We start from the raw sequence: 15,610 nt of genomic DNA on the forward strand, positions 1-15,610 counted from the left end.
AAAAACTTAGGTTTAAACAAACTGCACGTGTCTTTCCATAGATTGAACTCCACAGCAAGAAATAACTTTAACCTCTTTATCTTTCCCAAATCTGTAGAAATGGCAACAAGGCCAGTCCCCTCATGCACAACACTGTACATGAACATATTTTATGTACCTTGTATAAACCTATGTCAGTGTCTGAGATGTAAAGGGGTGAGTGGAGGAAATCAATTATTCACCTTTAGACCCCCCTCTATCTGGAGAACACAGAGAAAGAGCTGCCAGGTTATAAAGGCTCTGAGGTGCTGACCTGCAGTGCTGTGGAGCCTCACACCAGTGAGGCATCACCTCCCAACCCACCTCAGACTCAGAAAATCAATCTGAACCCAGCAAACTTGGGCTTGTAGAATTCTGTTTGCCGTCAGTAAAAGCTATTACCTTTCATATAATGATTCCTGGAGATGTCAGGGAGAAAGGGTCAGGGCAAATAAAACAGATTTGTAACATTTTATTGAACAGCAGGAAATGCATCGTTTGTTCATCATACTGCTGGATGTAAGGTCAATTTGCACATGTGTAAATAAGCTTTTCCATGTTTTCAAAGCTGCTGCTCTGAAAACAGCTCAGGCAGTGACAGCCACAGAACCATCCAGCGAAGATTGAGGTACAGAGCACAGGGCTGGGAGCAGCAGAGGATCTGTGGCTGTAAATCCAGCTACAGCCACACTGTAAATTGTCAGTGGCTATTTTGTGCTGAGCCATCTGTTGCCTTGGCTACAGTGCCAGCAAGGATTTAAGGGTATCTGGATGTCTGTACAAGCTCCAGAAGACCCAAACTCTGCTGTTTGCCAAGAGCAGCCCTGAGCTGCATCATACAGTGAGCTGCTGGCCTGGACACACATGTCACTGCTCAGGAACAAGCAGTGTTCAACACCCAGCTCCCTCTGACCTGTACAGCCAGAGGTTTCTGTCCCACATCCCAAGGGACACGTCCTGCAGTGTTTCCCTCAAATGTAATTCCTGTATCTGTATCACAAGTAACTTAGCAAAGCTCATGGGAGGTGTTGTTCTCCATCAGTGCCTTTCTTCAGAGTAGATGGTGCTCTAAAATAGAATATTTGTGTGTAGATATAATTGTTTTCAGTTGAGAAGTGATCTTGTAAAACTTGATCACAGATCTGTTGGTGAGGGTTTGAAATGCTGCTCCACAGACTGCTTTCCATCTTCCAGAACTCTGGAAATGCGCTGAAAAAACACCAAAACAGATTTCATATGTTAAAATGAATATGTGCTGGATTCAGTAGTAAGTTTTCGAATTACTTGTGCCTTTAAGCTGTAGCTAGAGAAAAAATACATTGACCAAATCCTGCATATTTTGAATTAATTTCTCTATTCTGCAAAACCTTAAACATGGACTTAAACCCATGCACATGATTCCAAACATGTTATGAAGCACTTCACAAGTGGATATTCATCTGTAGTTAGTCCTTTTTTCTGCCATGTAAGAGAGAACATTCAATCCTCTGTCTTCTATATGCTATTTAAATTTAAATATGAGTGGACGAGATAGTGCTGAAAAGCTGCAGCTCCTGGGTCTGAAATGAGCAAGTGTGTGATAAATTGCATATAAGTGAAATACTATAGACTTCACATTAATATGTTATTCTTGTTCCTATGAGAAAAAATGTGATTATGAGCACATTTAACTGAAGGCTTTCCTAAATGTTACTATGTGGTCCCTGAAGGTATAATCCTCTTTTTTTTTTTTTTTTTTTAAGAAAATCCCAAAACACTGCAGAAAGTAATGAATATAAATTAAACTCATTACCCAGGAAAAAAGAAACCAAAACAACAAACCCTTTGCATTGAAAGATCAGAAAAGCTGGCATGTAAAATATTCCAGAATACTTTTGTTGGTAGCTACCCACATCTGCATTAAATGTCACTTTCCCATTACCTTCAAAGTAGGAAAACCCTCACATTCTGTGTCTGAATAGCTAACCTGGATATTACTTTCTCGTTTTTCTTTTTTTCCCCCTTCTTTTTTATTTAATATTTTTTCCTGTCAAACACTACACTAAATGAAATAGTTTTAATTTTGTGAAAATTTCAGACATCAGTGAAACGTTCCTCACTTTAGAGGAAGGCAACCGGCTTTAAACCAGTGACAGCTCCAGCAGAAGCCGATTTCCCCTTCGCGCTCATCATTTCCCCACAGCATCCCCGGGCGGTGCCCGCTCCCATCCCGGCGCTCCCATCCCGGCCCGGCGCTCCCATCCCGGCGCTCCCATCCCGGCCCGGTCCCGCCCGGAGCCGCCGCTCCCCTCCCGCCCGGCGGCTCCGCTCTCGGCGGGCAGCCCGCGCCCTCTGGCGGTGCGGGAGCGGAGCTGCACACGGGGGTGCAGCCCGGCATCCTTCCATCCCTGCATGCTTCCAGTCCTGCATCCTTCCATCCCTGCATGCTTCCAGTTCTGCATCCTTCCATCCCTGCATGCTTCCAGTCCCGCATCCTTCCATCCCTGCATGCTTCCAGTCCTGCATCCCTCCATCCCGGCATCCTTCCAGTCCTGCATCCCTCCATCCCGGCATCCTTCCAGTCCTGCATCCTTCCATCCCTGCATCCTTCCAGTCCTGCATCCTTCCATTCCTCCATCCCTGCATCCTTCCATCCCTCCATCCCTGCAGCCCTGCATCCTTCCAGTCCTGCATCCTTCCATTCCTGCATCCTTCCATCCCGGCATCCTTCCCTGCATCCTTCCATTCTTCCACTTTCTTCCACTGCTGCATCCTAGCATCCTTCCATCCCTGCATCCTTCCAGTTCTGCATCCTTCCACCCCTGCATCCTTCCATCTCTGCATCCCTCCATCCTTCCAACCCTGCATCCTTCCATCCCTCCATCCTTGCAGCCCTGCATCCTTCCAGCCCTACACCCCTGCATCCTCCATCCCTCCATCCCTGCATCCTTCCAGTTCTCCATCCCCGATTCCCTGCATCCCCCTTCATCCCTCCATTCCTGCATCTCTGCCTTCCTTCATCCTTCCACCCCTGCATCCCCCTACACCTGCATCTCTCAGTCCTTCCAGCCCTCCATTCCTGCATCTCTGCATTCCTCTATCCCTGAATCCCTGAATCCATCCCTGAATCCATCCCAGAATCCATCCATCCATCCATCCATCCATCCATCCATCCATCCATCCATCCATCCATCCATCCATCCATCCATCCATCCATCCATCCATCCATCCATCCCCCCCCACTGGAAATGCTGCCCCAGCCAGCTTTGATTCCACCCCTCTCTCTGACAAAAGCAAAGAGTTTCCCTTATGAGCCCATTTGTCTCAAAAATACTTAATTTTCATGGCACAGAACTTAGGAATATGTAACCCTTCCCTTTCCCCCCCCCTTCCCCCAAACACACAGGACCTACCATTGTTTTAAATAACTGGTTCACTTTCTTTCTTTTGAAGGTTTTCTTGTCACCATCTGAGGTGGAAGGGAACACTGGATGGCTCAGCCTGTGTGAGGCAATTGTTTCATCAGATGCCACAGTGCTGACAGACAGAGTTACTCCTTAGGATGGAAACAATATTGGTTACACAAAACAAAACCAAAAACAGAGAGTCAGACTGTAAGACAAAGCAGAACTCAGAATTGTGAAGTACTGCAATGATTAGAGAAAATAGAGACATTTTTAATCCAACTATAACCCTAGAATAAAAATTAAATAATAGGTAAACAACAAACTCCATTACATTGAAACTGAACAGTGAAAAAAAAGAACCAATCTGGCCAAAGAATTAAAAATAGATAAACACATGCCAAAGAAGTGGGCCATGGCAGGCTGTTGTGTTGTGCTGAGCATCTGTTACAGGCATCTGGAAAGAGAGGGGCAGTAAGAGGAATAGAGGAAATGCAGGCTAAGAAATGGGATGTCCTGTGGAGCAAGGGGGTAAAAGAGACTGAAACTGGGCCTGTTTGTCTGTGTGCCCCAGCCTAGAGATGAGCTCCAACTTCACTCTCACTTTCCCTTTTCTTTCTCACATCTCTCTGGGGGCAGCTGTGTTATCTTGCTTCCCCTGCCTCCCTGGTAAGGCAATCTATGGGATTCCTCTCTGCCTTCAAAACCAGAAGTCAAAATCCTGTTATGGGGCAAGCTCTGGGGATATTCATCCCCCAGAGCACAGCACAGAGCATTTCTCCCACTTTCTCACACTGCCCTTGGCTGTAAGCCTTGTTTGTGCTCCTGAGGCCCTGCAGAGCAGGGAAGCTGAATAAACCTTGCCTCTTTGTAGGCAGTAGGAATGCTCACACTGTGCAAGGAAGTTAAATCAGAGCTCCAGGGGTAACAGAATTTGCATTTTGGCACAAGGTACTATGGTGTTACCTAGCACTTGGAGCAGTACAGCCTCACATGCACAGAACACTCTTCAATTATAATCTTTGTCCCAGTGGATTTCACAAGGGTGGAGAGAGCTGCCAGCCTTGCTAGGAGCAAACCCTTCATTGCTGTTTTCTTAACATCCTAATAAAATTCAGAATTCTCACCCTGGGGTAAGCACCTTACCTGCGATAGTAGGCATAGAACGACTGACAGTGCTCATCTGCTTGAGGACAGAAGTTTTCTGAGGTGCCACCACGTGGTCTGAGAGGTTGGTGTCACTCATGAACTCGTATTTCCTTGATAGCTGTTAAATAAAAAAAGCCCAAACGTTAATGATGGACTGAGACTTTGGTTCATGTATCATATGAAGTACAGTCTAAAAATATGTAACAATTTTGCAGATAATTTATAGTTAGATAAAAACTTCTCATTCTATGTAGAAAAAAAGAATTCTAAAAAAGTTACAGAAGTAATCTGTGACCTGAAATCTGAATTCCTACCCTATTTTTGGCATAATACCATCAAACAACTCTGGGTGTGATCTGCAAAGAAAAATGAAGTTTTGAAAACATTTCATTTTAATTCCTATTGCATTAACATGCCCAGCTTGGCTGCTGCAAAGCTTTGCCACTGAGTTTTTGAAGCAGAAGAAAATCCTCTAACTCAATTCACAGTGGGATCCCCACAGTTTGGTGTATGTGTTATCTAATTTCATCAAAAGCCAAAGGTGTTACTTGGTTTTCTATATCAGGACTCCTCAAAGGATGACTGTGCTTTATCTCTCTTTTGCACAAGGACATGCAGTGTAAGACAGTCATAGTCATCCATGAGTTTCTCTGTGCTTCCCCAAACAGCCTTGGCTTTCTCCTCCATTCATTTTACCTTTGATGATTCCTTCAAACAGTTTTGATCAAATTATTTATGCTCCCTCCATGTATTTCAGCAATCTGTTACTGCCTGGCTTTTTAATTTAGATGGGGCCTGTGTATCCAAAGGACATACACTAAAATCAAATTCTCTTCAGGATTAAACTGTGTGTATAAAAAAGGCCCAGTGTAAGTGACATAAGTACTGGAATGATCCAGCAGGGCAATAAAAGCCCTTGGATGATCTATGGAGTGCTTCCAAACTTCAGTCTGGCACCATTGAAGGAGCAGTGTTTGCAATCTTGCAGTTTCCTAACAGCTGCATGTTCCATAACAAGGTACAAAACGTCCAGGGCTCATCACTTCTGAATCAGCCCTGACTGCGAGGAGCTGCCGTGAAATGTCAGCACAGTCAATTGCCTCTCCACAGGAAAGCAGCTTAACCCTCCCCACACAGTGCTCCTTTTTCAGCTAACCAGAATCTGCCAGAGCCTCACAGCTCTGGTATCTGTCACCAGAAGCCAGGAGGGATGATCTGATTTTCTCATTGATTTGTTTTCTCTGCAGCATCTTGCATGTTTCATTCATGGCAGGGCAGATCATCTCTGCATCCTTCCCTTTATGACAGCTGCAGTTCTCTGGGATATATTTTCCTTTTTTAAGGAAAGGGGTAATGTCCTCTTTTTCATGGATTATAAAACACTAAATCAGTGACATACACATTTCATGTCAGAGATAGAAATATCAGCTGCTGCCTTCTCATCAGCAAACACCACACTGCTTCTTTTTGTTCTTTTTTTGGACCTTCTCATCTTGACTTCAGGATGAGGATTATTTTGAGGAGCAGTCTCCTCTGCTTCTGCCTTTCCTTGCTTTGGTAGCACTGTTTCCAGATCAAAGCTGCAGGAGCAAAAGAAAGAAAAGTACAAGTTTCTTAGTGATATTTTAAAAGCTGCTGGTATTCTGATGTCATTTCCCCATGAAATATAAATGCAGGTCATTCTCTCCTTCTACTTTCTAGGCAGCCTTGCAAACTGCTGGCAAAAAGTATCTGATGTGCTTTAGCAGCTGGCAACTGGAGATACAAATAAGATGCCTTCAGGCAGTGTGACACCATCTTAAAATGTAGTGAAGAACGTAAAATATTAAAATGAGCTCAAATCCCTCTTTATAGATTTGTGCATCAGCTTAAGAACTGAACTAAACAGAGCAGAGCTCACATGGCAAGTTGATGTGTGGTGATGATGGTGCTGAAAGTGAGGCAGGCTGTTCTGGTTGTACAAGGACCAAAGGGGAACAGAGTATTTTAGTCTGTTGCCATGTTTTAAATGCATTCTCCTATTTATTTCACCATGTTGGACAAGACTGCACACATCCAGAGATTAACCCCCCCTTCCATCTTCTTTCTTCCTCTAATTTTTACAGTTTAAAAATTGGGCTACTTCTCATTAAAAAAAAAACAAAAACAAAAACAAACCAAACCATGAAATTGGTGCTGGCTTTACTCCCTTCTCAACCTTTGAAGTATGGGACTGAACTTATGTTACAACATAAAATTGATAAACCAAGAAGTGTGGTCACTCTGTTGACCTAGAAACAAATTAGCATCCTAAGAACCAAAAGCAGGTGCAGGATGCCTTGTCTGGCTGTGTCAGAGGTGTCCTGGTGTGCTGCAGCACACAAATGATGTTGGTCTGCTCCACCCTTCTGGAGGGCAGCAGGAGCAGCCTCAGGAATCTCAAAGAAGAACAAGGCCTGTCTTAAAAACCAACCCTTCCACATTAGGGTCATACACCACTGGAATTTTTCAAAGTGAACTACTCAGAAAGGGAGATCAGATGCTGAAAAAATAATCAAACACTGCTGTTTGGAGTTTGGGAGGAAGTTTTGTGTGCCTGAAAGATAATTTATAAAGGGAACTAAACAATTTGTGGATGAAAAAGCTATACCTATAATTGTTCTCTCAAATTTAAAAGTCTCTTTGTTTTCCATTAGGCAAAGCATTTTACATTACTATAGACTTTACTAAAACTAGACTTTAGACTTTACTAAAATCTTCCACCTCCTTTTCAAGTTTGTAAAATGTAATTACAAAAGGAACAACCTTTACAAACAAAATATCCTAATTAAGTTAAAAGCTGTTTAAAAAGAAACTTGTAAAAAACACAGATCTTGGTGTTTGAAAAGTAATTTAATTTTTAAACTACTTATTTTCTGAAAATGAAATACCACTTTTTTTTTTAATGAGAGTTGAACACATTTTGTCTATTAAGTTTGAAACACTGTAGCTTTCAGCATAGAGGAAGTGATAGCTACAATTTAAAACAATGTTGGTGCAGTCTAAAAAGGCTGCTGGTGATTTTCATTGCGTTTATAAAATCTTACTGTTTCATCTCTTAAAACTGATTAAAAAACAGGACTGAAAAAGAGGAATTATTTATAACCAAGTGTATTTGTAACCAACCTTTCTGAGGCAGGTTTCCTGGGAGTGCTGCAGTCGGAGCTGATGGAGCACATGGAGATGAAGGATAACTGGCGGTAGGATTTCAGCATCGACCTCGGCCGCCCCACCCTCTTCTCATCAAACTCTGGCTACAGCAGGGAAAGGGAAACACATCCTGTCAAACTCCTGCCTCTTAATTCATCCTCCTAACACAGGGCTTCAACACTGTGCAGGTGTTTAACACCTGGCATTAAAGAAGTTGTCTGCTCCCATTAATTACTGTGATTTGTCCTGGATCTGGATGAGCTCTTACTCTTCAAAACTTCCAAACTCAATTCACAAAGTGCATTCTCCACAAAATTATAAATAGGCTCGGTTTCTTAACCCAAACCTGCCCAAACCAATCCTAAACACAATTCACAAAGCACATTCTCTGCAAAATTTAAATAGGTTGGGGTTTTTAACCCAAACCCACCCAAACCCTCCCAAACTCAATTCACAAAGTTCATTCTCTGCAAAATTTTAAATAGGTTGGGTTTTTTTAAGTGCTGGTCCTAAGAGTGTTGGAGGGCTCAAGCAAGAGGCAGTATCTCTGATTGTGGATTACAGCCTCTGTTTTTGCAATTATTATTGCTATAATATTATTATAATAATATATTATCATATAATTATAATTATATAACTTAATATTTTAACAATATCATATAATTATATTAGATGTAAATATATATTATAATATATGATGTATTATATATTTTTGCATTATAGTATGTTATATATTGTATACTATATATTATATATAATACATAGTAATTATATTATAATATAATATATATAATTAATAGATATAATATTACACAATTTCAAGTAAATCATTGCAATTGCTGCCTCTATTATTGCAAAATAAAAGCAATATTCAGATAGATATATAGAATTTTCATCATATTGGTATATAATACAGCACATATCCAAAATTTAAATTAGAAACTTGCTACTTTTCCCTTTATAACATTCTCTTATAAAATCACCAATGCTGAAAGCAAAAATATAAAATAATTTCCAAAGCAACTGGCATTTAATCACAAAAAGCAGGCAATGTCATTCTTGCTACCCTGCACAACTCAGATAGAATATTTTATTCAAGAATTATCTGGGGAGTTTTTGTTCAGAAGTTATCCTTCAATTGCCAGATATTTCAGTTTGTTCTCAACTAATATTTATAGTATTATACACATGACAGGTTTTACTTCACAACACAGCTGGAAGTGGCTGGCACAGGGAGACATCAATTGCAGATCAAAGCCCTAAACCACTAAGAAAAATTACAAAGAGAACAAACATAAGAACTTGCTTTTACTTCCTCAATAAGGCTGAAAAGATTTGCAATTTTAAGTCGTAATAAAATATACAAAAAATCTTCCAGAGTGAGGAATATCTATTGTGTCAGAGAATTGAATCAGCTCTTGGATGACACAACTCAGATCTTACTATTTTTATATCACAAGAAAATCCATAAGCAAAACAAAATAACATGTTTTTGTTTAGAAGAAGATGTGTGTTAAATAAAGAGAAATTGGGTAGAGGTTAAAAGGAGAGTAATACCAATTCTCTGGTTCCATATTGTTTTTCCACTTTAACTTTTAAATGCATGAAACATTCCTCCATCCGGTCATGGAAAGGACGAAGATTATCAGAAACTCTTCTTCCATGAATTTTAATTCCAGCCCCAAGGAAAGGTATCTTAGGAGGAACAAAAGAAGAAAAAAGGTGAGACTTTTCATTTGTGTCCACCAACCTCTCTGGCTGTGTTTAAATTATCTTGGAAATCAACTGCAAATTTCTTCCTGTGACTGGCAGGTGGATTTGCCCATTGATGTCAGCTTGGAGCAGCAGATACAAGATGGAAAAGGCTCATGGAAAATGGGTTTTCCCAGTAAATTTCTGAAAAATGTTAGTTGCTTCACAGAAACTGTTTTCTCTCTTCTATATATTTAATGTTACGAGATTTGTGCAAAATACTTTTAGCTCCCCTGCTGCCGCTAACCTTTTCTAACTGCTTTACTTCAGCTTTTAACTCTTTTGCATTAATATCTGGGATTTTTTTGTAAAATCCACTTAGATTCCACACTTCCTTTTTGTGTTCTGACTCAGTAAACACTGTGAACACTGATCCCCCTGTCACATTGATCATATTTTATGGAAGTGAAATTCCAAAATAACTTTTAAAATTGTGGTATTAAAGCCCATCTGTTACTGACAGATCTGTTTGGATTTGGAGGGATAGGTAGAAATTCCTTAGAGGGATTTGGAGGGATAGGTAGAAATTCCCCTTATTTTCTAATGCCAGGTCAGTCAACCCCACTGAATTCATGGAGAGGTTCTGATGGTCAGATAACAATCACACACAGAGCTGTGGTGGGCAATGACACAGGAGAAACTGTAAAGGTACAACTCAAATAATAACCAAACTGGGATGAATCAAAATGAAACAGGAAGAAACTTCAAAAACATTAAGAAAATAGTACAAACTATTCCACTGAAACTATTTGGAAGATTCATTTCAAGGCTGGGAGAAGAATGAACAGTAAATTTTTGCTGTTTCTCATCTATGAAAGAGAGACAGAATAATGGAATCATTGACTAGTTTGGGTTGGAAGGGATCTTTAAAGGTCATCCAGTCCAACCCCTTGCCATAGACAGGGACAATTCCATCAGGTTGCTCAGAGCCAATCTGACCTTGGACGTTTCCAGGGATGTTTCTACTAAGTACAAAAAATGAGATGTGTAACATGAGGAGAAACACCTTGAGCCATTGATTTCTGATCGTAAATCCCAGATGAACTCCCACTATTTCTTACCATCCCTCTATCTATCTATTGATAGCAATGGTTTGTATTTGGTTAATGGAAATAGAATGGATAATTTCTGAGGTCATATTTTTTTCTGCTTCATTATCATTATCAGGTCAACAGAAAGAGCCATTTTCTCTTGAATCTCAGCAAAACCAGAATTTTTTCTGCTACTATCTTCCACAGGTGCATTTTTCTTCTTGAGGACAAAAGGGTTCAGCAGGCTGGTTGTCTCATTTTACATACACAGTATATAAAATAATAAATAGTAAAGCCAAATAACCTCAGTGCTGCCAGTATAGGGAGAATATTCAGTTCCCCTCTGGAGATACAGATAAGAATGTTTGCTTATAGTCTTCCATGCTGTTTACCACACAGAAGAAACACAGCAGAAATCCTGAAGGGCCACTGAGCATGAAAATAAATCCTGAGAGCAGCAAATACTTCATTAATATTTCTAGTGGACAAAAAACCCAAACCAACCCCCACAAAAAAACCCCAAATACTCTAGGAAAGAGTTATTTCCCAAGAGAGTTTCTGACATTTGCCAACCCCAGAAATTCATGAAATCATTATGACTTTTGTCATGCTCTCAGTTTTCTCTTCAGGAATACAACCCAAGCTGGAAATCCCATCCCTTTTAATTATAAATGTGGCCTGATATATGTGGCATTTGATAAACCATTCCAGATGATGTGTTGTACAAAATACCTTTCAAGGGTTAAAAAGAAGCGGAAATGACACAATCAGCTCAATGCTGTGTTCTCCTGCTAGACAGGAATGGAACAAAGGAACCCTGGTGAAGCCTCAGTGGTGGCTGTCAGTGAGAAATTACCTGCCAAGCAATCAGATCTTTGAGTCTGTTCAGCTTCTCGGTATCCTCTGGATGCTGTTTGATATATTCTTCTGTAAAGAAAGCCTTAGGGAAAAAAAAAAAATACAGGCCATCATTTTGACATGTAAAGAAATCAAGCATTAATCCACAGAGCCCAGCTGGTGATCATAATATTGGTCATCAAAGAGGAGAGGCACATGCATGGTCCTCAGCCAGATGCTGCTGGTGATAATTTCTCCCTCTATCAGCTGGGAACTGAGGTGCACTTTTTAAAAAGATATATTTGGTCTTTATCCAGCACTTCTGACTTTGAGACCCTTATTATGAAACCAAATTATTATTTTTTTTATTAAGTTTACAGTGAAACTAAAAAGGCACAGGTTTGGAGTATCATGCTTTACATCAACTGACAAATTCAGTTATTCTGGTTTGACTTCAAAGACAGAGGTGACCAGGAAAAGAGGATATGAGGATCCCTTAAATGATGGAACGATTGCTTTCCTATTCCCTATCCCCACTGCACTGCCACTTTAACAAGGATGTAGGAGGATTATGAAATGGTGCACCTGAAAATGTTCTTTGCAGTGACTCCAAAGCTCCTACCTTCTCATATTTAGCAAAGCCACCCATAACAGCTGGATCAACAATTCCGTTCAGCAGCATGGAAAGTGGATTAATAGGGAGGTTCTCATCACTCTGGTACTGGTTAATCATCATCAAAATCTTTTCATTTGTGGTGGACATAGTCTCAATAGCATTCTCTAAAGGACTAATTGTGCACTGTAAAGAAACAAAAGATTTCAAAGGTTCATAAAGATATAAACAGATCATTTTGGTTTTATAAAACTCATGTACATTAACAACAGTTTTGCAATTCAGCAAACCCACACAGATCTGTTCAGTTCTGAAACTATAAATCAGGCATAAGATATATTGATCCTGTATTGAGCAGTAGAAAGATTAAATGTAAATAATAATGGTTTTGAATGTATAAAAAGAGAGAACTGTAGCCTTGTTGATAATTTTGCAGACTGGTTTGAACACCTGCAAGTTGGGCAGACCCTGAGCCCATCAATACTCACGTGGGAGATGGAGACCACCTCAAACCAGCGCAGGATCCCTGGGAGTTTGTAGGCTGTGACAAAGGAGGTCCTCTCAATCCACATAGACTATTAAAAGACATAGCAGGAGAAAATGATATTTCAGGATTGATACTTTCATCTTTTCTGCCTTCTGAGATATCAAATGGAAATAGAGGTAAATGGAAAATATATGCATATTTTTTGAATAAAAAGACACTGCAAACTGAATCCCGCACAGTGACTGAACAAATAGTTTTCCTGATTTCAGATTAGGTCATCTTCAGGCACAAAGCCTGCACAAAGCAGGGGAAAAAGAAAATTACCTTTGAATCTTTTAGTCTGTGTCCCTAGTTTTTCCATTACAGATGGAAGAGCTGTCATTAAATGACCTGCTCTTGCCTCTACCCAGATTATATTTCCTCCCTCCACATTCAAAAGGCATTTCTGCAATTAAAAGCAGTAATAGCCCTATAACAACTTGCCAGAATTCTGACCTTTTTTTGTTTCTCTCATTTTTCTTTTCTGAACAAGACTGGCTGTTGGTATTTGGAATAGCCACTGTTTAATTTACCCTGCTGCTTCTTATTTCAGAATCAGCTCATGGAGAAATACCATAATAGATGTAATGAAGACACTCCAGCTGTCCAAGTTTCCACCTCTTTGAAGGAAATATGCACCTTATCTGTTGTCCTCAGCAATGAAAACATCAACAATTTAGCTCTCCTAAAACCATTTCAGGGTATTTTCATAAATGGGCCCAAACTCTCTCACTTGCAAAGGAAGCCAAGGTGCTGCTGAGTATTGACAGCACATTCTGGGTTGCCAGCGTAGAGTTTGTGTCTGAGGTACTGATTTAACTGCAGGTAGGAAGCTCTTACATGAAAGTGTTGACTCTGCTAATCAGCACACACATAACAGAAATTGTACATTTTGTAAGAAATGGCTTTTTCCAGCAGTATGCCAAGAGCACAGCTTTAGCCATAAGGCTTGGATGGGGTGCTTTTCAAAACAAACCATAAAATACCAGACACCACATTTTTATTTTTAACACTGAAAAGTAATTTATGGTGGTGTAGATTTCTCAGAATATTTGAAGAGTGAAGGCCGTTCCTCAGCATTCCACAATTAGGCATGGGAGTAAAAATGACATAGGCAGTTCTCTCAGGAGGTGAGATTTCACAGGACCCATGAAAGCAGACAGCACTCGCCTCATTGCCAGCCTGGCAGCTGATGGAAATGTTGTAAACTACAAGCAGCAAAGCATTTGATATTTATTTACATGTCACCTTGTTTCCTAATGAAAACCTGTACCAGAAAATGTTCCTGCTTAACACAAACACGTTGAACATGTTTAACTGCATAATTTACCTGCATAATTTACCTGCAACTGGAACAGTGATGTATAATTAAGTACACAGGGGTAGTGCTGAAACAGAGAAGTCTTGCATTTGGGTTTTTGAACCAGATCCTAAAGTTAAGGTGTATATAAAGAGTAATCTGAGCCTAAGAAAGGAGCTAGGATCAAAATTCAGTTACCAGAACTACATCCATCACCTTGTGGTTAATTTACTTACAGCAAATTCATTTTCAGGGTCAACAGATCCTCTTCTGACTGGTCTTGAATAGTGGAACCTCTGCACGTTGTTTGACTTATAAAAGCTGAAAGATTTTAAAATTACTATTGTAAAATCCAGAAACCAGAAATTAATAGATCTTTTTATCACAGAGAAATATTTCATTTTGAGTAGTTGAGTTTTTAATTAAAAGTAAATTTACTGCTCAGAAAAAAAGGACTTTACTGGAAACTCAGAAGGCAACTACTTTATCTATAAATCAGAGTCAACACACAGTATTTTATAAGTATTAAGCTTCAGCTTGTTACTGAGTGTATTTCCCAGGTATAAAAATTCCAGAACTTCCAGATTAATGTTCAAATCTACAGGAGGACTAGAAGAGATTTTTCCTCTCCTGTCTTGCCGTGGCACATGCCCTGCTGGCCACTTTATCCTGGTTTATGAAAGGAGTCTCTTTCATTCCAAAGAACCGACTGAGCAGAGCAGGTATTTTCACCTGGAGTGGAACATGGCACTCCATGAAAAAGCAATTTAATCTTGTCCAACAATCCTGCTCTCAATGCTGAGCAACATTCAACAAATTCAACAACTGAAGCCATTAATAACAATTTTGTGAGATAGATAATGGAATGTATATAAGTGCTTCTAGAGGGGTACACCAATGTAAAGAATCCTTTGCAAATTCATGTAAAATTCATGTTATTCATATTAAATTCTGTTCTATTCAGCTAATGTTTCATTCTCCATCATTGTGAGCACATCTTTCCACTAAACTTGCAACCACTTGGCTTTTAGCACTGGCACTGCAGAGTTTTTTGTGCTGCTGCTAAATATTTTGCTTTCCAGAGAAAAATATCTAGTTTGTGTTTTTAGTATTCCTTTTAAAGATGAATTAAATTTAAACTCCTGTTAAGTAAAAGCTCATTTTGCAGAAAAAAAAAATAAATCTCAGAAATCTCTTCCAGTAAAACTGAATCATGTTTTGAAAGCCCAAAAAAACCAAACAGAGCAGCCCCAAACATCTGATTTAAGCAAACCATGGTATGCTAGTTCATAGGAAACTATAATTTCTGATCCAAACTGCTAAGATTTTCTTCATCAGAAAAGAAATATAACTGGAAAATACTGCCACACTGAGTCAGATCCCTTTATGCAGTTCCAGCTGAAAGGAATATATTGAAGCTCTTTGATAGAATAAATTCATTGTCAACACCTAATGTAATGAACAATTAAATGCCCAATAAAGTAAACTCATAAAAGTAAATCTTTGAGCCCAGATGTAATCAGCAGTTTGGTTGAATTCTGCAGCTGAGACAAACCATTACAAAATCTCCCCTATGAGCAGAGATTGTACTTTACAAGGAACACTTTGCTACATAAACTGAAGCAGTTTGAAGTGTGGCTGGCTCTACACCTAAATCTGGTCCAACAGGACCACATTTACAATCTGCCTTCCAGTTACTGATTTTAAAATGAATCAGTAGTTGAAATAAGAGCCGCAATTTTTTGTGGCTTTTTGGGTTGTTTTGTGGTCTGTCTTTGTTTATTTTCAAATCCTGTCACACCAGACCTGTGCTTGGATCTGCTTTATTTACTT

At 39.7% G+C, this 15,610-nt stretch overlaps 1 protein-coding gene across 1 annotated transcript in view; it reads right to left on the minus strand.

Annotated features, from left to right (window-relative positions):
- Nucleotides 1-479: 479 nt before the first annotated feature.
- The window catches only part of DOCK2 (dedicator of cytokinesis 2), a 160,284-nt gene continuing 145,153 nt past the window's right edge, over nt 480-15,610 (minus strand). The window contains exons 43-52 of the mRNA XM_059483513.1: nt 14,014-14,098; nt 12,440-12,526; nt 11,961-12,137; nt 11,358-11,441; nt 9,276-9,413; nt 7,695-7,822; nt 5,950-6,130; nt 4,548-4,668; nt 3,411-3,553; nt 480-1,227 (exon numbers count right to left, since the gene is read on the minus strand). Coding sequence (XP_059339496.1) covers nt 1,153-1,227; nt 3,411-3,553; nt 4,548-4,668; nt 5,950-6,130; nt 7,695-7,822; nt 9,276-9,413; nt 11,358-11,441; nt 11,961-12,137; nt 12,440-12,526; nt 14,014-14,098 — 1,219 coding nt within the window. The 3' untranslated portion in view covers nt 480-1,152. The remainder of the gene's footprint in view (nt 1,228-3,410; nt 3,554-4,547; nt 4,669-5,949; nt 6,131-7,694; nt 7,823-9,275; nt 9,414-11,357; nt 11,442-11,960; nt 12,138-12,439; nt 12,527-14,013; nt 14,099-15,610) is intronic.

Source organism: Ammospiza nelsoni, chromosome 16 (genome assembly GCF_027579445.1).
Source record: "Ammospiza nelsoni isolate bAmmNel1 chromosome 16, bAmmNel1.pri, whole genome shotgun sequence".
Lineage (NCBI taxonomy): Eukaryota > Metazoa > Chordata > Aves > Passeriformes > Passerellidae > Ammospiza > Ammospiza nelsoni.